This window comes from Xiphias gladius, chromosome 16 (genome assembly GCF_016859285.1).
Source record: "Xiphias gladius isolate SHS-SW01 ecotype Sanya breed wild chromosome 16, ASM1685928v1, whole genome shotgun sequence".
Lineage (NCBI taxonomy): Eukaryota > Metazoa > Chordata > Actinopteri > Istiophoriformes > Xiphiidae > Xiphias > Xiphias gladius.
In genome coordinates, this window is record NC_053415.1 from 23159345 (window position 1) to 23182437 (window position 23093).

General features: G+C 41.9%; 2 protein-coding genes across 6 annotated transcripts in view; one reads left to right on the plus strand and one right to left on the minus strand.

Moving 5' to 3' along the window:
• cenpj (centromere protein J) lies at positions 1-15843 on the minus strand. Of its 3 annotated transcripts, none has more exons than XM_040148152.1 (19): positions 15687-15843; positions 14730-15147; positions 13832-13958; positions 13444-13668; positions 13143-13257; positions 12852-12957; positions 11774-12568; positions 10743-11604; positions 10378-10510; positions 9652-9817; positions 8713-8844; positions 7874-8011; positions 7344-7437; positions 6340-6488; positions 5765-5854; positions 3791-3931; positions 3115-3199; positions 1821-1941; positions 1-1504 (listed from the first exon to the last, which is right to left on the minus strand). In XM_040148152.1, exons 2-19 carry the CDS (start codon positions 15111-15113, stop codon positions 1312-1314), a joined length of 4056 nt encoding a protein of 1351 aa, XP_040004086.1. In that variant the 5' UTR covers positions 15114-15147; positions 15687-15843; the 3' UTR covers positions 1-1311. The 3 variants fall into 3 exon arrangements, with proteins under 3 accessions (XP_040004086.1, XP_040004085.1, XP_040004088.1); XM_040148151.1 differs by having other exon boundaries at positions 6340-6491; XM_040148154.1 differs by lacking the exons at positions 1-1504; positions 1821-1941; positions 3115-3199 and adding an exon at positions 4505-4601 and having other exon boundaries at positions 3800-3931; positions 6340-6491.
• Positions 14961-23093, plus strand: part of ttf2 (transcription termination factor, RNA polymerase II) — a 15690-nt gene continuing 7557 nt past the window's right edge. For 2 of the 3 annotated variants that reach the window (XM_040148155.1, XM_040148157.1), the window contains exons 1-11: positions 16246-16360; positions 16594-16699; positions 17245-17331; positions 17696-17765; positions 18359-19246; positions 20034-20154; positions 20763-20939; positions 21253-21410; positions 21690-21771; positions 22211-22336; positions 22458-22608. In XM_040148155.1, coding sequence (XP_040004089.1) covers positions 16333-16360; positions 16594-16699; positions 17245-17331; positions 17696-17765; positions 18359-19246; positions 20034-20154; positions 20763-20939; positions 21253-21410; positions 21690-21771; positions 22211-22336; positions 22458-22608 — 1994 coding nt within the window. In that variant the 5' untranslated portion in view covers positions 16246-16332. Of the gene's footprint in view, positions 15083-16245; positions 16361-16593; positions 16700-17244; positions 17332-17695; positions 17766-18358; positions 19247-20033; positions 20155-20762; positions 20940-21252; positions 21411-21689; positions 21772-22210; positions 22337-22457; positions 22609-23093 lie in introns of those variants that run through there. The other variant, XM_040148156.1, reaches the window with a different exon arrangement.

Consider the following 23093-nt stretch of genomic DNA (forward strand, 5'->3'; position numbering starts at 1 on the left):
CCACACTAAAGCAGTTCTCTTTCAATCGATGTGTTTCAAATGCTGCAACGGTGACATTTTGTTCCTGCACAGCATTTCATTATTCCCAAGCCTTTACTGGAGACGTAAACAATGAGTCGATGGAAGTATTTCTCAGTCTGAGTTACTGTCAAAATATTCAGATTTACAAGACTGTGAATGAAGTTTGGTGGTAGATCATAAACGAACAATGTCCTGATATAAATAAAGCACCGTCTTGCGTGACTAAAGGAGGGATTTCGTTGCAAGAATTCAAATAACTTTAGACAAAAGACATGGTCTTCGTATCACTGCAACACTAAAGATGACCTGTGGGATTTCCATGCAAAGTTTCTGTTTGCGAAACTTAGTGTCTGTATCTTTTCAGGTCTGACGAATATGCTGAATGCATTTCCTCCCTCCTAAAACATCTGCAAAGCCATTTTTTTCTGGTGGTATTGCGCAAAGAAATGTAGCAACGTGCCGAAAAAGACTGAAAGCTTGAAAACATGTAAACAGTGCAGGGTTTAAAATATTTCCAAAATCAATTCTGCAAATGTTTCATGAAGAAGAAAATGCATTCAGCACATTTGTTAGGCCTCAATGATGAACGCCCAACGTTTATGAGAAAACTGTTCGGAGCATCTGGAAGAAGAGAGAGACTTTTGTCTCAAAGGGCAACACATTGGATGCTACATAGACGGACGTGGTGAAGGTAGGACAGCTGAAAGGTGCTCATCTGGGGTGGGGTCAAAAGTTGACCCTGGAGTGTTGAATTTTGGAAATGGGGCAGTGGTGTATACGGGCATCAACCCATATGTGTGTGTTGCCATAAAACAGAAGGAATCTCAACTTTCTCACCTTTAAAATAAATAAAAAAATAATTAAAATATTTTTAAAGAGGCTGAAGACTTCCTCAAACCCAGTTGTTGTGGATTTCCACCCGCAGCTTTGCCTGTCCCTTTGGCAGCACGTTAGAGTATTGAAGGAAGATCTTTCCATGGATATTTTGAGAAAATATCCCAAAAATCTTTTTGCGTTCTCACCAAGAGTTGAGAAGATTGATACCAACCTTAGGTCTGAATGCTACAGCTGGCAACTTTTTCCTGTATGAAGTGAGCTGAAATAGAAAATCTCTGAATCCAGACCAGCTGACCTCTGACCTCCCTGTGGAGAGGGGAGCAACTGGAAGTCCAGTATTAAAAGCTGTCTCTGATATGTTAGAGACTTTTTGTCTTTGGGAATCATAGTTGTACAAAAAGTAGCCAGAGGAACCCAAAAAATGTTCAGAGCTTGCTTTCAGATGCCGCGCTTCTACGCCCTGTTGTCCAGGATGACGTTGCCGTCTTTGTCTTTGATCCTGAGCCGTCCGGTGGGGTAGCGGGTTTCCTGCCTGCCGTCGGCGTAGACCGTCTTCACGGTGCCGTCGGGATACTCCCTCCTCTTGTAGTCAGCTGTGTGGGTCTCCTTCTGGCCCGTGTTGAAATGGATCTCCTTGGTGCCGTCCCTGAGAGAAGGGGCACGAGTTTACACCCAGTTAGTCTTCATTTAAAGACTTTTTTTTTTTTTTAAACAAGTAACTTATGTGAGTAGCTCGGATCAGTATTAGTATTAGTCGTTTCCAGTGGTGGGAGAAGAACTCGAGTTCCTTACAGAGCTGCAATTGTTTGTTGATTAGTCGATCCAGTTATTTTGATGGTTCAATAATTTTTTTTTTTAGTAATTGTTTAAGCAAAAATATGTCACTTTGGGCGTTTGGTTGAATTAGAGCGTGAAACAATAGAAGCGGTGAGAGAAGCCGGAGCTGCGTGTGTTTTACTTACGGGTTGACCTGTATGATGGTCCCGTCCGTCAGCACGCTCTCCTCTCTGCCGTCTGGGAACAGGTTCTTGACCGTCTGGTCTGGGAAGGTGATTTCCTTACGGCCGTCTGGGAAATGCTTTTCTGGAGGGGCGGGGGACACAATGTAATGTACAGTGCAGTGTGGTTCCAGACACTGATTAGCCGACTGTGGTGATCACTGACACACTCTGACAAGATATTCATTTCACTATCCAAAATTCTTTTTTTTTTTTTCTTCCATTTACCTGCCAACTGGATTAAAACAAAAACACCAGATAACCAGACTGTGTCAAAGTCCAGTTGTGGTAAGTAACTAAGTACATTTAAGTACTGTTCTTAAGTACTTGTACTTTATTAGGGGAATTTCATTTTAAACTCCTCCACTCAATTTTAGGCAGAATTGTTGTACATTTTACTCTACCACATTTATTGACAGCTATAATGACTTTGCAGATTCAGATTATTAAAACAAATATAATCAAATAAATTATTAGGCATTCTTATAGATTAAGCTCAACAGCAAGTATACTTTATGAAGTAGTTAAATCTTTACACACAGATGTCAAATAATGTAACCAATAGTCATCTAGAGCTATGACAATAAGTTGATTGATAATGAGAATAGTTGCTGATTCATTTTGTCAAACTGTTTTGAGTCATTTTTTAAAATTTTGGACTGTTGTCAGACAGAATATCAGGGACTTTTTTGCTGTTTATACATTTTTTGACCAAGCAATTAATCAATCATTAAAATCATAATGATTAGTTGTGGCCCTTAAATATTAGACGTGGGCTGTACTGCATACCGAGTATAAGTATACTTTGATGCTAATAATTTTGTACTTTTACTTGTAATAGAGTATTTCTACACTGTGGTATCGCTACTTTTACTTAAGTAAAAGATCTGAGTACTTCTTGCACCACTATCAAAATAACTCCTTTACTACACAGTATAGTGAACTATATTTACCCCTTGGCCATTTTATTTAAATGTCCAAATTCTGAATGTTGAACGTATCCACTACATAGTGCTCTCAAAAATCCCCACAACAGAAAAATAAAAAACTACTTCCAAATATACTGTCTTCCAATATGTCAGCAAAGCCAGATTCACCAGAAGGTCATTTATATAATGCACTCATCAGTTCAACTGATCCTCTACAGACAATCTGACAAATTGGGGATAATGCCTCCTGACAGCCAAAACTGAGCAGCTTTTGTCTGGTGGTAATGTTATTGCCTGATACTAAAAAAAAAATAATCATCTGCTCTCACCAGTCTGGTTGTTGGAGAAGTGCAGGACCTCCAGGCCATCTGGGTAGGTGATGTGTGTGGTCTGGGCGTCAGAGTAGTAGTAGATCTGAGCACAAGGAGCAGAGCCGTGATAAGAGATTTACCAGCAGACGAATTCAGACGGGTAACATGGCTCAGGTTTTATTTATTTATTTATTTATTTATTTGCTCTTGTGTTAGAGAAACTTATACAGCAGGTTAAACTAACTGTCCAGATTAATGTCAGAGCCAAGAGTTTTTTATTTGTGGCTTCATAAAATTCTTCTAACCTAATTACCCTAACAAAGGAAACACGTTTATTTCCAAAATAATCACGTGTTCAAAAACCTTAAAATCTCCCTTGAAACATTCAAATCTGCCTGGCAAAGGTTAGTCAGACACCTCCTCCCCTCCTGCTACATTTACTGCCCTTGAGCAAAGCACATAATGTCCAGCAGACGATGACCAGAGTATGTTTCAGGATCCAGAGACCAGAGTCACAGTTTCTACTGTAACAAAACCCGCTCGGCAAATGTTCCCTGACTTACTGTAGCACTAAACCCGCTCTTAGTTATTTGTTTGGGAAGACCTACGGAGATTGAATGCAGTCATTTTAAGCCACTATGAACAAAAAGCGCCTTCAACATGAATTTAATGTAACGAAGGGTAAAAGTCTCACCACTCTCTGGTCGGCTGTGATCTGCTTGGTGTCTCCGTTGAAGAAAGTGACCCTGACCGTCAGTCCGTCTGCTGAAACCTCCTTCCTGGTCCCGTTGGGGAAGATGATAAGGCGATCACCGCCGGCCAGAACCTTCTCTATCTGGAAGGATCACAACCAGAACTTAACATTAAAAAATACAAAAACAAAAACACTTCTTTCTTCAGTCTTCATTTTAAACTAGTAGCATCTTGTCAATGCATTTTTTTGTGAAGTTAACAGTAAAACCACCTGACATAACCATTGTAGTGAACTCTAGTTGTTCACAGATGTATGTGGTTTGTCACCGGTCATATTAAACAAGCAAACTTCAGACACCTAAAATCTAAAAGTCTACAAAAAAATTTCTGTTACCATTAACTGGGGAGGTAGATTTAATTTTTGACAGGTTAATTCGTCACTATAGCCCCGTTCAGACCAGAGTAAAGTTACAGGGGGAGGTAGGAAAATACATTTTCACAGTGCTCTTGTGTAATTTGAATCATCGGGAGGGCATTTTGACCATCTGGAAATTACAGGACATGGTCTGTAATAGACATGGATGTCCATTTTTAACTTTTCTTCTGTATCAGAGCAATCCAGTTCCAGCCGGAACTATGAATAGCTAATTCAACATACTTCAAATGGTGTCAGTTTGCCAAAATGTAACAAATTTAGACTGAAAAAACAGAATACCAGTATCTCTGCAGCCCATTTGATGAGTTTCTGCAGGGTCTGGCTCTCCGGATGGCTGGAATTTTTTTTTCTCAGATATGTTGATGTTTGCATGTTTCTAGATGTGCAGAAACATTTTCATACAAAAGTCAAATTTCACACTGATAACAAAAGAAAATAAAGTAGAAGGACAAGCAGCTCTTCCCACGGAAGAGAAACGTTCAGAGATCCAATTTAAGATACGAGGGCGCCTCTCTGGACGAGATTTAAATTACAGAGGGACCAATGAGTTCGATTTAAAAAACAAAAAAAAATAAAACAGGAGGTAATTGTGGCTGTGAATATTACTGAGGTTGGGGTGAAAAATTACTCTCATACTTGCTCCAGATGGGATTAAGATGACTGACCACAGGCGATGTTGAAATCAACCCACATCCCTGAGAGAAATAAACCCGATCTGAATGGGGCTTAAGTACGTACTTTTGTTTGAGATTCCTTGTTAGTGGAAACTTTACGTCCCAACTTAAGGGGTAGGTCTTTAAGTATGATCCACTTTTTCTAATTGTCAACAAATCCCATGAAAAGACCAAACCAACGATGAACTGATGTTACTAAAGAGTATTGTGTGTCCAAAGCCTGAGATATCTTAATCGTCCGTGCCGCAGCGCTCCACTGCTGTCCAGAAAGTATTATAAACACACCAATGAGCCACACTGTTGCACTGGGTGAGATGTTCTTACATTACAATGAACAGAGTCACTGGGGTTTATTCTGAATCAATTCCACGTACGTTGTCCTGCCGCTATAAATGCTCACAAACGCACCGAATTTCGCAATTGAAAACAGTCCTCAACAAATTCAGAATTTATTCCCGTTTGAGCAACGTCCTTAAAAACTTCAGTGTCCATCTGTTTTAGTAATGCTCTGTTAACAAAGTTATACATTGGGGAGCCATAGTTAATGATTAACATCTTTAATGGGGCCACAAAGAGCAACAGACAGGCTGAGTCGGAAAGTATTGAGAGATTTGACAAGCGCATTGTTATTTTTGTCTCTTCATGGGATTTCTTAACAAGAGAGCTGTAAAATATTGGCAGCCTTGTCCTCCAAGATCCAAATTAAGGTCAACTGACAAAAGCAGCAATTTCCAGTTTCCCGATTTTCCTCAGCGGAGTCTCAGCGTTGAAGACATCTCCTGCCCGGTGGTTCCCATCAAGTCACAGAGTTTTCGGGATTTCATAGTCTGTCGATGTACAATATGACACCATCTATAGACTTTACCTTCCCGTCAGGGTGTGTGATAACCTCCTGAGCTGATTCCGCCTCTTCGGTCTCGCTGCGCTCTGGTTCTTTTGGCAGAGAATCCCTTTTCTACAAAGAGAAGATGTGAGAAAAACAACAAATTATTCAACATGGGCGTAGTGACTGAGCCCTGTGATGGACAGCAGCATGTCCAGATAGGCTCCAACAGCCCACGACCCTGATAGGATAAGAGATTTCATGTGGGAATAGATTTGTGACAGGTTGAACTCACCACTCTGTCAACAGTCTCCTGAGATGGTCAGGGGCTATAAATTCCCTCTAGCTAGACGACCAATATACGTTGCACTTTATGCTTTTTTTTCCCAGATCGTATGATAATGTTCAGTGGTGCTGTCCCTGTTACCTAAAACAAATTAGTGAACTTTTCACAGACTTCAAATCTATCCTAATTTTGAAGGAGAGCCAGAGCTTTAAAACCGGCAATACATTCTCTTCTTTTTCAGTAAAAAGTGCCACCGCATTTTGAAGCACCCAGTGTTTGTGTAGATTTGTTAAAACAGACAAGAGACAACGGTACTAACGATGTCTCCTACCGGGGAGAAGCTGTTTGCTGATTGTTCTTGGTTTGGCGGCTTGTCCTGGCTTTCGCTGGCAGGTGTTGACCTCTCCTCTGTCCTCCTGCCAGGCAATGAGGAGGAGGAGGTGCTCGGCCCTAACGGCCTCCTCAGGCTGCTCTTCATCCCTGCTGACAATGACAATAGAAACAAGACAAAAAAATTTTTAAAAAAAGAAGAAAAAAAATCCTCATCCTCAGCTACTTACACAATAGTTCACCACGATGACCTTGTTTGCAAAGAGATGCTTGTTTTCACCTCCAGCAGTTACAGATTACCGGTCCCATTACTCTACTTCAACCTCTCTCCTGGCCTCAAAACAACTGCTGAGGGAACTGTCTGGCTCTTCAGCCAACCAGTGGTCCGTTTTGTTCACCGGCCAGTCGTTCACTTTGTGTGGCTGCCGTCTGCTGCTGAGCAGGTAGTGTACACCGGGTTTATCAGAGCCGAAGAACGATGCTACAAGGGTGAGCGAGAGAGCGCCACAACAGCAAAGTCGTGGGTTGCTCAACCAAAACAACGACCTGAAAGTTAGTATAAAGCCTCAGAGAGGTAAGGAGAACTTTGGAGACACGTATCTGTTGGTTCATCCCTTGACTGTACAAAAATATTGATCATAGCTGCTTTAGAGTCAAACTTTTGGGGCAAAACAACCAAATGTGAGTCTGAGTGTGTATCTGGATGAACAAAGAGCCCTATAGTAAAGACACTCGAATGGCATTAATCCAAGGAAAAATACTAAATATCAGTGTGAAAAAAATGTGCTGCTTTAAATATATCCATTACACAGTATATTTCCATCAATACATGTTTTATTTTAATCCTCCAAAAAAGGCACCTTTCTGAAGTAATAAGTCAGCAACAACCTGTTACTCCATAACCCATGTGCAGGAATTTTTTTTTTTCCCTCCCGGTGGTAGAAATCTCCCTTTAAACGGAAACTATCCTAGAGTACCTAGAGTACCTGTACTATCCTAGAGTACCTGTAGTACTACTGTCCCCGGAGCTCCTTCTACTGGCTGCGGCTGTGCTGCTCCACGGGGGACTGCTGCTGCTTCCCCTAGACTCAAGAGGACTCTGAAAATCAAGACAGAGAACTTGTGATTTCAATGTGATGCTGAGATGAGGAGAAAAAAAAAAAATCTGAAGAGATGATCAGAGCACCTACACAGGTATGAAAAGTGAAATGGAATTTGGTCTGTGAAAGATCTGGGGACTGTCAGAGACCTGATGCCTATTTACATGGTTGTTAAATGTTATTTTATGATTTTTTTTTTTTAAATCTTCACACATTAACTATTGTTACGGACCCATTATCTTAGTCACACTGATATAAAATATTTAATTAAGTTTCAGTCCAATCAAGAAATTAAGGTCTGAGCAGAGTATCACATTGGTTTTGTGATCATACTATTGAAAAATGTAATCCAAGCCACAGACGGATTTATATTGAGGCTACATTCTAGAGAGCATCAGTATAACCAATAATAACAAATTTTATAAACATGCTTACCGCAAATTTCACTCCTTTGGTCACAGATGAAACACTGTTTGCAAATATTTTGGGACCGTCTTTTGTTTCCTTGTCCTTCTCTGCACTGACAGGGAATTTCTTCCAGGCATTGAGGCGGAGCTTTTCCAACATTCGGACCTTAAAGTAAAAAAAAATAAATAAAAAAAAGAGGAAAAAAACAACAACATGACATGGCTGCCATTACAACTTAATCATGATAGCAAAAATATGTAATGACTTAAAGTTATTATTTAACTATTCAGTAAGACTACCACTTTAGCCACAAGCATTCAGGGTATCTTTCTCCATTATTGTCTAAGGCCACATTGACACCTGGTATCTGGACTCGGTATCTGGATAATGACATCCAACCCAGGGGTCTCTGCATTTACAGTCGGTATTGAAATGATCACGTTTTCTGAGTTGTACCCGCATTGTGATCGGGTCTCATTATGCAAATTAGTGAGGGGGAGTTTTGCAATAGACATGGTTTGTCTATTGCTGCTGATGCTACTCGTAGCTGCTTGCCCAGAGCCAACAGGAAGAAGCAGAGTTGGGCGACTTTTCAACAAAGAGCCGGGAGGATTTTTCTCTTAAGAATGGGGTCACGCTGTACAGGTTGCATTCACACCTGGCTGAGGTCTGATCGCAATGCGAGTCTGACCGCCTCCAGATGTGGCCGGGCCGATCCGATCGCATTCCTATCCCGGTGCGTTCTGCAATGTTTTACACCTGGCGTCTACATGTGTTTTTCCATCTCCAGATAGCGTACCCAGATACAGATCGAATTTCAATGCCAGGTGTAACTGGGGTAAAGGGGTCAGAGGCCAGGTGGGTACCTCGTCCCGGAGAGAACTGTTCTCCTGGCTGAGGGAGTCGATCTGTTGCCGCAGCCGGCTGTGTGTGCAGGCCCAGCGACTCTCCTTCCGCCTCAGCTCCTCCTGCAGGGAGCTCAGCTGCTGCTTCAACACCTGGTGGGGAGGAGGAGGACAGATTAAAGGGGAGATTCACCTATTTAAAGATTTCACACATAATTTCTTATTGTGCTGTTGAACAGGTCGGTTACTTTTTACAATTGGTTTTGATTTTGAAATTACACATTTACAGTAAAAGAAGTTTAAAAAAAAAAAAAAACAATAAATTTTGACCAAAAGGGAAAAAAGTTCAGTTGCTTGTGAATGTGAAACACACTTTCTAGATCTACAATCGGAGAACTCCCTGTTAAACCTGTGATGTGTAACATTTGACCATGACTAGGAACTTTCATTGATAGCTCAAATTATTTTCTTTGAATTATTGCCACTAAACACTGTTAAAATTCTAGTTCATGTCAAGACCTGCTTGCAATGCCTTAATATAAACTTGATTTTGGTGTGACAAGTCAATTTAATTCAATTTTTTTAATTTCTCCAATCTCTATCTTAATCTCGCAATAACAATATTTATTCATATTCTTTTTTTGGTCACTTGGGGGCAGCAGAAAGAGTCTGTTAATATAAAACTGACTTATCTTATGACTTATCTTTCAAGATGTTCTGTCAAACCTTTGACCAAACCCAAACTAATTTACACACCCAGCACATATGGAGGAACGTTAGTATTCTCTCTCTCATAATTCTTACTATGACTGTGAGCTCCAGATCTCATATTTCCAGATCCAACGTTAATATTTATTTTAAGTCATGTTCTTGGGAATGTTTTTGTAAAGTACACCAAGTTCCTGGGCCCGGAAATTAACAAGTGAACTGCTGATTCGCGTGTTATTGTCTGTGTGTCACCTGGATTTCCTCACGCTCCTTCTTGTCAGGAATGGTTCTGGCGGCTGACGCGTGCTTCTCAAACAGTTTGCGCTCCTTCTGCAGCTTCTTGTTTTCGTCTTTCCTGTACTCCTCAAACTTGGCCAGCTCCTCCGCTTTTGTCTGCTCAAACTCCAAACGCTCTTTCCTACAAAAAAAAAAAAAAAAAAAAAAAAGTAGACATAAATCACACAGGAAAGGAGAGATAAACCCTTAATTCATTGAAATATGTCCACCCAAAAAAGGACATGGTAAAAGAAAATATGGAGCTGACTGTACATTTCAAGAGATTACTTCCAAAGTCATGATGAGATGTTCATTGTTCAGGGTCTCCTAAAGCAATAAGGTCAGACATTTATCAATGAATTCTTTGCTTACACAATAAAATCTGACAAACCAGTATACAGTTATGACCTGTAGCATGTTGGAATGACTAATTCAAAAAACTCAGAATGTCAGTGAAACAGGTTATTTGATTCTGAAACTGGTTGACTATTTAAAAACAAGAGGAAAAATTTTGACACCTTAAAAAAAAAAAAATCACCACCATACAGCCACAAATTAATCAATATAACAGCATGAAGGAAAATACAGAAAGATAGTAAAACAGCATAAAGCAGGGAATCAAAAGTCTAAGACTGAATAGGTACATCTGTTTCAAAAGGTAATTTAAAGGGTATTAAAACAACATTAAGTCAGATCTCTCACCTGAGGTTTTCCTGGTTTTTCTCGTTCTCCTGTCTGAGTTTGGCAAGGGCAGCGTTCTCCTTCCTAAACCTCTCGATCTCAATCTCCAGCTCAACTAGTCTCTCCCTCAGTCGTCTAGACTGGACCTGCTGGCCTGGGGAAGGGAAACACACACACACACACACACACACACACACACGCACACACAAATTATAATAACAGATATTCACAATGAAAATAATGATAAATTACAACTCTATTGTCACGCGTCAATGCCAATCAGATTCTTGTGTGAACAACAATGAAAATTTGCTTTCTGTCTGAATGTAAAAGGAGAATAAAAATACGGATATAGGTTATGATGTGTAATAGACTAAGATTCTCACCCGTCTCCTCCTCTGGTTTTTTGGACCCAGGAGCAACAGAAGTGGCCGGAGGAGGGAGAGGTACATTCTGGGCCTTTGGCTTCAGCGAGGGGAACAACCTTGTCATGAGCTGGGAGGCAGGAGGAGGCGGTGTAGCTGGCTCAGGAATGCCTGAACCAATGACTGTGCCCTTATCCAGCGCCACAACTTTGCTCACTGCCACCTTCCTCAACAAAGTCCGCTCCGGTGGTGAGGCGCCATTGGCCGTTGCCTTGGAAACTGGACTGACTCCTCCACTGTCACCGGCTGGGTTGACTGGAGTTTCCTCCAAGTCGTTCCATGTGTCATCGTCATCAAACACAACTCTCCCCTGCTGGCCATCTTTGTCCCCTATCAGAGTGGACTCGTCAGCGTCGCTGAGGACGCTGTCTCCCTCCCCATCGCCATCTTGTGTCGCATCCGAAGCTCTACAACTGTCCTCGTCCTGGTACGACCGCTTATCGTATGGCGGGTTAGACTGTGAAGGAAAGTAAAGGGTGCTGGGAAACAAAGGTGGTTTGACCGCCACTCCCTGGTCCTCAAATTCAGAGCCACCACAGGATGAAACATCAGAGTTCTCCTGCTTGTCTTCTGTCCCACTGTCCTGTCCTTCTCTATCCTCAGTGCTCACTTTGTTCTTGAGTGCATCATCTTTTATCTTCACCACAAATGCTTCTGAGTTCACAGAACTGCTTCTACGTGCCAAATCACCACCGCTGCCAACACTGCTGCACCTCTGAAGTGCACCTCTGGGAGGTGACTTGATGGGGGTGGAGGAGAGCCGTCGCAGGTGGTGCCCCCGAACGGCCTGTAGCTGCTGGTGCTGCTGGTCCATCTGAAGAACCTGCAAGTACAGAACAGAGTCTTTCAATTAATCTGCATTACAGTCAACAGGTCAAATATAAAGGGATGATACAGGGAAAAAAATCCACACAATCAAATCTGTGACTACGTAAAAGATAGTACATCCTTGACTTAGAACACAGCAATTACTGGAGAGTTGAATTGAGCACCTTCATGACAAAAGAAGAGTTGGACGAGAAGGACAGCTCTTCGGCTGCCTGCTCCAGTAGCTCAAACTCTCCCAGCTCCATGCTTTCCAACTGCCTGTTGCACTCCCAGCGCTGAAGCTTCTCCTGGAACGACAGCTCAAACGAGTCCATTGGAACTCCATCTCCTTCTTCTTCTCCCTCTGACCCCATTCGTCCTTCCACTGATTCCACTTTTGAACCACAATTTTTCTCTTTAGCTGCATAATCCTCAGCCTTCCCTGGCCCTTCCAACATGCCCACCTGTTTGGTTACAGGGTTTGGCTGCATGTTGTGAGACCCAGGTTTCCTCACAGCCAGTGCAGACAGACCCACTGTCCTGTTGTTCTGTTCCTTTACTTGCCCCAGTTGACACTGTCTGGTCTGTCTGCCCTCTGGGTAGGTTTGAATAGACTCTGGTCCCTCTGTATTCTGCCTTTGATGACTACCCAAAACCTTCATCCTAGCTGCCTTACTTTCAGCTCTGATGTCCTGAGGTGGCGAACTGAGACTTCTCAGTCGGTTCTCCTTGTTAAGTATGGCGGTTTTACGCTGAACAGGAAGCCGCTGGATGCAATTTGTGCCACCTTTCTGTATAGCTGCAGGTTCTGAGTTGCTGCGGGAGATTATTCTGGCCTGGGGTTGTGGTTTGCAGTCCTTCTTCACCTCCTTTTTTGGTAAAGAGGCTTTTCGATTGTTGGTAAATCTAGAAAGCCCCTCGCCTCGCTTCAGAAAGGCCCTCTTGGGAGGGACTTGTACATCTTCAGCTCCATCCTGGCTCTGTTAAGGTGAGGAGACAAAATGTGAATATAATGTGAACGTGGTTGTTTGTCGCATTAAAAGACTTACTTTTTAGAAGAAACTCCAAAGCTTCCATGAAAGCGCAAACATGAAGAGGTTCTGCTCACAACTATATTAACAAGCAATGACAACACACTCTGGAAGAGATCTGCCTGAGAGTGATGAGTGTTATAAATTTAATAGATGGCTCACAATTATTCACAAAATTGTTGTGGTTGTTTTTTTAATGAACAATGTGGACTCCATTTTCATATTCTCTGACCTGCTGTTGCCGGGCAGACTTCAGCCTCTGCTCCTCCAGCCTCAGTTGCTCCTCCAGCAACTCCTCAAACGTCTGCTTGTGACCTCCAATGCCTGGTTTAATAGGTCTGGCCAGGGGACACACACAAGGCAAGTATATGCATACAGCCAAGGTTGTCAAAAAAATATACACCAATAAAAAAAAAATTAAAAAAAAAAACAGCAGCATTGGCATTATTTAGCTTTGTGACTGGCTTAGATTCTCTTTTAGTTTAATACTGGCTATGGTTTTATAATAGAATATCGTATGTACCTTTCCTCTGAGATTTTATCTTTTTTTCTAGCATGATCCTCAGTCAGAGCCACGCCGTTACTTGGTATCAATGTGTCATCAAGCTCTTGGTCATAGTCTCTGGAGTTCCAGATGCCTGTGGGAAACACACACTTTTAGAATTTCATACTCAAGAGATTTATCATAGATCTGTTAAAGTTAAGGGTAGACTTGCGCTGGTTGCACTGTAAATGCAAATACAAAAACAGTGCAACCTCTGTTGTCAGCTTATAGTAGGTTGAGGAGGAGAAAAAAAAAAAAAAAAAAAAACCTGCTTTCTCACCCCCATCCTTGTCATCCATCTCCCCATGATTTTGACCCCTTGGTAGCCGCTCCCGTCTCGCTGCTGGTGAGAGAGTTTGTTCCTGTTGAAGGCCATAGGTAGAGTCCTGTGGGATCCCAGAGCAGTTTCCGGTGGGGCTGTTTGGGCTCTCTCTGTGATGAGAGGCTTCCTGGAGTGAGTTCTCCTCCCACCTAGCTCCTGACAGCCCTGGACTCTCTGAGTGATCTGTAAGGTACATTACAGTCACTTCATATATAAACACAAAGAAGCTATGACTAAGTGAGAGAAGCAGGAAAAAAACATACACATCACTTTCCAACCTACGTAGTTTATATCTTATGTGATACAAATAACCTTTGCAGTTATGCTAGTCAATATTCTTTCTTACCTCCTGTGCGGAGCTGAGATCCATTCATCATTCCCAGCAGCCTCTGCTGCTCTTCCTGGAGGCAAAGGAGCTCCTCCAACTGATGGGCCTTTAGCTGCTCCTGCATGTGTTGCTGCCATTTCCTCAACTGCACAAAGGCACAATATTATTTTTAAATTAGTCGTGTAGATAACACGGTTACATATAGAGCGTCTCACAGTGTTCCTCATTAGGTTTAAAAGGCATTTCAAACAGACACTTAGCTTCTGAGTGTTTTACAACATGTACATTGAATTGTGGCTGCCCAACACAATTGTACACTGCACATACTGGACACACTCCCATCACTATTTGAGTCCTCGGCGACATAAATAGTCTTAGGGGAAATATACTAATAATAGCAAGGAGAGGCAAAGTTCCTGTGTGGGAGTGTGTGTAGGAGGTGGGGGGGTATCAAGTCAACAGGAGTCAGTGATATAATCAGCACTGAATTCCACACATCAACAGACGTCCTAACAATAATGGTTAAGTTGCTGCTCTTATTTTCATTTGGTTTGATATGTGGAGCTGTTAAAACTGAATTAAACTGAACTTAACCACTATAACTAAAAGACCTTCCCCCACTATCCATAGAATATATCATAATATCTGTTTAGGTATGGGAAATCAGCAGTTAATTTGTCAAGTAGTTGGAGTGGGAAGAGCTGCCAATTTCAGATGACATGGACAGGTTTTTCAGATTTTTTTTCCAGTGTTAATTTTGACAACCAGATTGTGCATTTTATTCTTAATATATATTTATATATATATATGAACTGAGGATATTATTACAGTGACAGGCAGTTAATATTTGTTGCAGCCTAGGCGTAGAAATCATTTATAGGAGACACCATAATCTGAAATGCAACGATGCTCTTACCTGTTCTAGCTTCATCATTAGGGGCAGATCCTGTGATTTGCTTGCCATCTCATCCAAACTGTCCAACTGTCCATCTGAATTTCTCGTAGGGACAGAGTATAGACCGTTCACTGGCCGGTCAGTCCCAGCCCTCTCTCCTCCTGGCAGCCGTGCAAATCCATCCACACCGTGGCAGCTGCTGTCTGCGGAGGCGGGCAGAGGGGCAAAGTCGGATGCGAAGGAGTCGTCTGGCTGCTGGGGCGGGGATCCCACGGCGGAGCTGTGCCGCAAGGACCCCGCCAAGTCCGTGCTGGGGTTGAGGATCACGCCGGCTCTGCTGCTACTTGGCATCCACCGGGCCAGGAACTCTAACTGTGAGTACTGTACCCCGGTTGGCGATGACATTATGGCCGCACTGTCTCAAGCAGGTCTCGCTAATCTGGGATTTGAACGAGGGATTATGGGGACAGGTCAAGAGTTAATCACACCGTGAATAAACACGTTGTTGATGATGCCCAGATCCAAGAAAACTATATGGGGTAACTGATTTACGTTGAAATAACATTAGCGGTTTTAATAAGAATCGGACTTCGGTGGGTTAAACGCTACCACTACACCGCAGCGTGTCACGACGGTAGAGTGTCGGTTTTAAATGAGTGTCTGTTTGGTTAGTAACGGCACAAAGCTGCTTGTAAAAACGATGAGGCTGAATCACTGACGGATCGACAACCGTAACGACACGTATCTTGGGACTCGGCTAGCAGTTTGACGGTGCTCTTATTAGAGTTTAGCTGGTTCATTTTCGATGCATTTAAAAGGCTCGGCTTCCTCGGTGATACTTCAATATCGTTAGCAGGCTACATATTACTTGACACACCGATAGTTTTTTTTTTTTTTTCCTACAGGTGTTACACTGTTGTGACGAGGCCGAGAAATCCACAACATTTGCTGAAAGCGTGAAACACACATTTAATTTACCTGTAACGCAGGAGGAAATCGGTGTTGCTGAAGCAAAAGCCTGCGTTGTGGGAAACATACCCAACAAAAGTTTCGAAGCCTGCCGCCATATCAAAACAAAGCCCGCGAGAGTTTTAAAAAAAACAAAACAAACGACAAAGCGGTTGTTATGCATTCTGGGTAATATAGTCCAACTGTCTTTTTAAAACGTCGGTTTCGCCTGTTTATTGAAATTTTTCTTTTTGATTCATGTAAACTTAAATAGTTAGATTATGTATCAACTACGCGTTTTAGAAAATTAAAAGTAACATTTCTATCAAATACATTTTTTTTGGCAAAAAAAAAAATATATATATAGCTTCGAATTATATCTGGTTCAACGACGCTTCGCTAAAATATTTCACAATAAAGGTCAACGAGCAAGTAAATTCTGGCGCACTTTTCAGTTTTCATTTTATGTTTTTTAATGTAGTCTAAGATTTATTAATAAATACGCTATTATATCTTTATATTTACTTTGAACATAAGTGCTTTTTACTAACCAATGTTGACATGAACTTTTACACTGATATTTGTACACCGGAAGCCTTTCCTGACAGTTGTGATTGGTCGATACGAAAAAACGGAACGTTTTAGCAAATCGAACTGAATTAAATGTGTCAGGACAATGGAAAAGATTGTATGTAATGTCCACGGTGAGTCGCGATACGTCCCTGGTAGTTATTAGTTTTGTTGGATACGACATTGTGTTGAGTTTCTAAAAGTCGGAGTTACGTTTTATTCACCCGAAACGCTGTTGTGCGCATGACACCGCACTTTCGTTTACTTATGGCTTAACCGAAACTCGTCTTCTCCCTTTGCTAACGTGCAGTGAGTATAAAGTTTACATGATTTGCTCGATAACTCGTCCTCCTATATCCTCATACAGGAAGTCTGTGTATGTTAAAAACGGGCGTGAAAGATGGACCAAATAAAGGCAGGAGCTTCTACGTCTGCGTGGACAAGCAAGGCTGTGATTTCAGTCAGCTGGCCAGGTATTCACATCACCGAAGGACACACACTTCCTCACCGATCCCCCTGTGTCTAACAGGGGGGACACGAATTCAGGGAGGATGTCAAGGGCAAGGGTGGATCCAAGTACCCACCACAGCAGCAACATGGATTGTAAATCCTCATTATTGTCCCCTATAAAGATGACTAAGGGATACTGTAGTCCAACCCAAAAGTGTCCAAAAGTCTAGTACCTCAAAGGGGAGATGCATGAGACCAGTCTCCTATACCGAGACATGTGAGACACCTGATTAGATGCTCACTATTCTGTTTTTTTTTGTTTTTTTTTTCCTCACAGAATCAAATGTCAAAGTCTTATCTCTTGGACACACACTGATATTCGTGAATGCTGGATCTGAGTATTGCCATTGTCCAAACAGTTTAGGTTAAAACTAGCAGTTATTTAACGCAATAACAGTTACTTTTTTTGGCAAATTCTGCATTCCATCTCCCACTTTTGTGACTTCGCACAGATTCGTGTTTCTGTTTTTGGTCTGCATTATCATCATCATCATCGTCTCCTCCTCAGCATCTCACCATCCCACTGCCTCCATCATGAAGATTCGATGGTGGAACTCCAAGCTCTCACATACAGTCAGCAACAGCAGAGCCACAGGTGTGTGTGTGCAGGTCGACTGTTTTATGATCCAAAACATAAAACCGTCCACCTTTTTAATCATAACTTGCAGTACAAGAGATTAAACCTAATTCCTGCCGCAGCTTTACATTAAGTTGTCTTGCCAGAATACATATTGATTCTTATGTGTGGCTGTTTACAGTAATATCCTTCTATTAACACTTTGTCACTTTCTACAAAATAAGAGCGCCACCTCGCTTCAGCTTAAAATGATAAGAGTTAGATGTCTTTCTCAAAGGCACATGAACAAGAAGATACCTGTCTGTGGGTGACAACACACACACAGGTGTTTGTCGAATTAGATCTTTGACTCTAAATTCTAAATTCAATTTGTTTTTTCCAGGTTATTCTACCGGTGTATTATAGGTAAAAAAGCCGGCCAGAGGTGGTGTGGAAACGTGCCTTGGACTGCAGTAAGACTACACCATGCACATTCTTATTTATACAGTATATACACTTTTACCTCTTCAGCCCTGACGCCACCAGATGTTTTACCATTGTACACTCATTATGTGAGGAGGAGCATAAAGCCAAATAACAAAGCCAAATAACTTAATGTTAAATACACATCAACATCTCAATGTTTACAAAGAGATCACATATGCCAGTAGTAGGTTACATTTTGTGAAATTCCACTTGGTGTGTCCCCATTAGGGACACTGACTATGTAAATGCAATGTCCTCACTTTGAGTCTAGCTGGGAACCTTTGCTGCATTACACCGCTGATCTCTCTCTCTCTCTCTCTCTCTCCTCTCTGTCTCCTCATTTTCTGCCTGTTCTCTGCTGTCCATTGTCTTAATAAAAGCTTAAAGTGCCTAAATATGTTTGAAAAGTACTTAATACTGAAACACAAATACAAAAATCCCCATGATATTTTGAAGCAGTATTGAAAAAAGTTACTTTCCTAACTTTAAGTAGTTTCTTAGTTTTTGCAATTGCTCTTTTAGAGACTAATTGTCTTTAATCACTTTCCATTTTTAAAATGTCTGTTGTCTGACATTGCAGCCAGACAAAGAAAGGAGAAACCCTCTGTCTGACACACAGCTACAGCCGTCCTGCCTGCCGCCCGTCCGAAACCCCTTTAAGGCCCCTGCCAAGCCAGACAAGGACTCTGAGTGGAGAAGGATGCAGTGTGGTGGAGGTAATGAGAAGGTGAGAGAGGAGAAAGACAGTGAGGCAAGTCATAAGGCTGAAGGAAGAAAAAGTTCTAAGAAAGAAAATGTGGAGAGTGTAGGGGCGGGAGTGGAAGAGGAGGAGGAGGAAAAGAAACTGAATTCATCGGATACATACCGAGGTAAACAACTTCCACAAGGGATGAAGTTAAAGAAAAGAGTTACAGATGAGGAGAGAAACAGTCCCAAAGCCAACAGTGTGGAAGAAATTAAAGATAAGCTGCAAGACAAGACTGAAGAGAACCACACTGAGCAGGGCAAAACAGAAAAAGCTGATTCTACCTCCAGCGGCAATGCTGTTAATTCTGAGAAAATGGATAAAACCTCACAGGATCCTCACAAGGACTCGCCCCAGCAGCCAACTACTGGGGAAACTTGTCTGGTGAAACAAGCCGACCCTAATGTAAAAGAGAGTGCCTCTAAATCTGAGCCCGGCAGCAGCGCCCAGGCTCCCAGGGACTCAGTTACCACCAGGACCCCCACATCTAACAAAACAACAGAGTCAGAGTCCAGTCAAACCAAAAACCACCAAGATGACGACAGTGACGACGTAGTGTTGGTGTCAGTGAAACCTGCCACTCAGAAAACTCCTCCTGTTTCTGCTGTACAAAAAACCCTGACCACCTTCCCAGGATTCCAGCCAGCTTCTAAGCTCAAAGGTCAACAGCGAGATCCCGAAGGCCTGCACAGTCTGCTCACTGCTCAGCTTCAACAGAAAAAGGTGAGTGAAGGACTAACTGAGAAAGACAGGATTGGCTGTTTAGCCAGATTTTGAAAGCAACACGTCACACATGAGCAACTCTATGGTACACATTAGAGCTGGACAAATACTGTATTTCTGTGGCTAATACCAATATTATTAAAAAGACGTCTGATCAAGATTTGCACCTCACACATATCTTCAGCATCTCTTCAATACAATTTCTTGTTACTTGTGTTTAGTGCACTTAAACCATAATATATTTGTGTTAAGCTAAAATCAGCCGATGATATCAAACGTGCCGATGTATCAGTTGGGCTCTGGTACAAATCTACCACAGCCTTGTGTCCTCTCTGCTAAAATCTGATGGAAACTGGGGAGTATAACAATGGCATGTCATTCGATCACTTGTTAATTTTTCTGTAATTGAGAAGAGAGGGTGTGGAAGACACAGCAGCCTTTATCTACATTATGCCATTATTGCTGGCATATCGTCATATAGTACTTCACGGTGTATTGCTGCCATAGAGCACCATCTTTGACTCCGTAGGCAGGGAGACTCACCTGTCACTCACCTAAAATGTAGGACAAGAAATTACGGATTTATCAGTGAAAATTTTTGTTAATGGTACAGGCTACAGTATTTAGTACTGCAGAACACAACAGCAAAGAATATGAGACAAGTGAAGTTTGCAAACTTGATTCTTTGACTTTCAAATGAATGAGACAGAGGTTCTCCTTTGATACTGTATCTATTTTTATCTGTCTGTCTGTCCTCTTACCCATTTTCCTTTTTTCTCTTGATAAGGCCACGCTGTCTGTGGTGAATGTGGCAGCTCTGCCAGATAAAGGGGAGAGGCTGAGGACTCAGGTCAAGGAGCTGGAGGAAGCGCTGGAGTCTCTGAGCCTCACTGCTGCTTCTCAGCCAGGTAACTCACTCATTGTACAGTAGCAATAATATATACATTTATAATAGTTTTCTTTTTTAAAGATTTCCCTCCATTTTACCTTTTTAAAGCATGTTTTAATCACAAGTCATTCCACTAAGCCATTCACTTTAGCTCCTAATTAATCAGGTATTGTAAAAGTCACTAGTCAGGAATTTAGCGGGCATCAAACCCTATTTTTAAACATACAGCAGAACTAAATCATGTATCATTTGATCGTTTGTCCTGTAATTTATTGCCTTCTTAAGACAGATTTTTAAAGAAAAGATCATTTCACAACTCAAAATAGTTCTTTTCCCAGGACGAATTAACAGTGAAATGCAACATGAATTTACTCTGTTTTATACACAGTGACACACAACAATGCTGGGGAGTAAAAGAATCCCATCTGAAAATGATAGATAAACGCTAAGAGAATGAAAGGGATGAATAAGAAAAATGCTTAGAACAAAATGCTAGAGAACAAGAAAAGCTCTGTAACACCACAAATATGGAGAAACAACTTGAATTCACTTTACAGTGGGGAGAGTAGTTTACATTAAAGTGTGTGTCTTGCCATGGCAACTGCAATATACATATTGTTCTCTCAGGGTCCCAGGCTGGATGTAGCAGCAGTGATGCTAATCCAGGTAGCAGTCAGGTCAACCCATTCAGCCGACAGGGCGGCACCATCCTGCTCCCTGCCCCTCCAGGCCCCCCTTGGCCCCAGGCCTCCGGCAGCTCCCTGGGGCTCGAGCTGAGCCATGGGTACACCCAGATGTATGGAGGTAGGCTGAACAGCTTTAGTTCTGTGACACCATCTGGTTTTTAAACACATTTCTGTAATTTCTGTAATTTTTTTAGGGAAATAACCGTTTATCGCTTCACTTAAATGTGTAATTGGAACTGTCTGAAAAGCTAGCCTGTGGCAAGAGTTGGCTATCTTTCCTCTCCAACATTTGATGTCATTTGCATGTCTCATTTTCACCTTGGTCTTGCTCTTCTATCCTAACTATTTTTCCTCTACATTTATTTTCTCTTTTGCTGCTTTTATTTATCATTTGTACAAATGCCCTAATCCTCAGTCTTTCATGTTTCCAGCAAACCCACAGAATCAGGCCTATTACGGTGGCAGGATGACCGAGGATCGTCTGTTGGTGGTGAAAAACGCCACCTGCGAGGCCATCGACCATCTCCACAAATCTCTGGAGTCCTGCCCCGATGCCGAGGCCGAAGCCCCAGACCCCAAGGGCATCAAGGTATCACTCTCCCTCGGTCGCTAGTCTGGTTTTTCATCAGTGCTTCACATAGGATCTGACACCACTAGATAGATTTTGAAGAAACTTCAGGGAATGATATTGATATGATGGGTTTTTTTTAGGTTTGGGGCTTTGGAATTCAGTCACACATGGTTTTAATCTTCGGGTGTCCACAAATTCTCTAAAATTCTGGCTATGGAAACCGAGCATCTATATCCTTTTTTGAATGGTCCATTATGATACTCTAATAACATTGTCCTCTTGTGATTGGTTGGTCAGGTGTCGCTCCTGGCCCATCAGAGGAGAGCTTTGGCCTGGCTGCTCTGGAGGGAAGCCCAGAATCCCTGTGGAGGAATTCTGGGTATGTTTTAACCATTAACATGATTTTTATTAAAGAGGTTACAGTGAAGACCGATAAGAGATCATGATGAAGTATGTGGGGTAGAGGAGGAATAATAGGTCAAATTAACGTCATTTGTTCTTCTTCTCTTCCGAGTCACAAAAGGACTCAAAAGAAATCAGGCCAATCATTTTGGTTCGTTAGAAAATAGATCACAATGAGAGCTCTTTACAGCGAGATCTGTGGATTATCCAGAGTAACCAGGAAATTGTTTCTGAAAAGAGACATTGCTGTTAAGGTTTTTTTTAAATGTAATGTGATCTGTTTGTGACAAACCAAGTGCTGTTTACCTCTAGTGAACGGAGAACTTCTTTACAGGGTGTCGAGGAATTATGATAATTCTTAATTCTTCATCGTTTCTTCCCCTTGTTATTCTCGCACTATATGTTTCTGGAATCAGCGGATGACATGGGTCTGGGAAAAACCCTGACCATGATTTCTCTCATACTGGCCAAGAAGATCAAGGCAAAAGAGGAAGATGAAAAGAAGGAAGAGAAGAAACTGGAGAAATGGATCTCCAAGACTGGTAACTAGAACCTTATATCACTCTTTCGGTTAATATGACTAAATAAAGCAAGGTAACCTCGGTAGTGTCCATTCAGTTATTATTTAAAATAAATAATACTACCTTCCCCACCATCATCCAGACTCCAGCCTTGTGGTTTCTAAAGGCACTCTGATCATCTGCCCTGCCTCCCTGGTTCACCACTGGAAGAAGGAGATTGAGAGACATGTCAAGGCAGGCAAGCTGACTGTGTACCTGTACCACGGCCCCAACCGAGAGAAAAGGGCCAAAGTGTGAGGGGAACCGTGCACGCATACATACACACCAATGTTCTTTTCTCTTTTCTGCACTCTCTCTCTGTTCCTAAATTGCAGTCACACCCTGTTTTCCTTGTAGTCACACAGAGTTTCCTTTCTGACAGTTTTGTACCTAACTTTATGCCCCCCAGCTGCAAATTAAAATGTAGCTGCAGGGAGACCAAACAAAACCACATCAGTAGAAAAACTACCTTGCACACAGTTATTTCATGTGATCATGCTACGATTCAACTGAAAGTCCAACACTGATATAAAAACGCTGTATTACCCAGCTCTAGTTGGCAGTCAGTTTCATGATCTCAGACTTAACTCAGCTCAGCTTAGAATTCGTAGACATCAACATAGACCAGATGAAGGCCCTTTTAAGGATGGTTTTGAATTCACACAAAGGAGAGTTATGTGCAGTATCTACTGAAGGAGTTTGATAATGAACAGGCAAAGCAGTGGTGAGAAATGGCTTC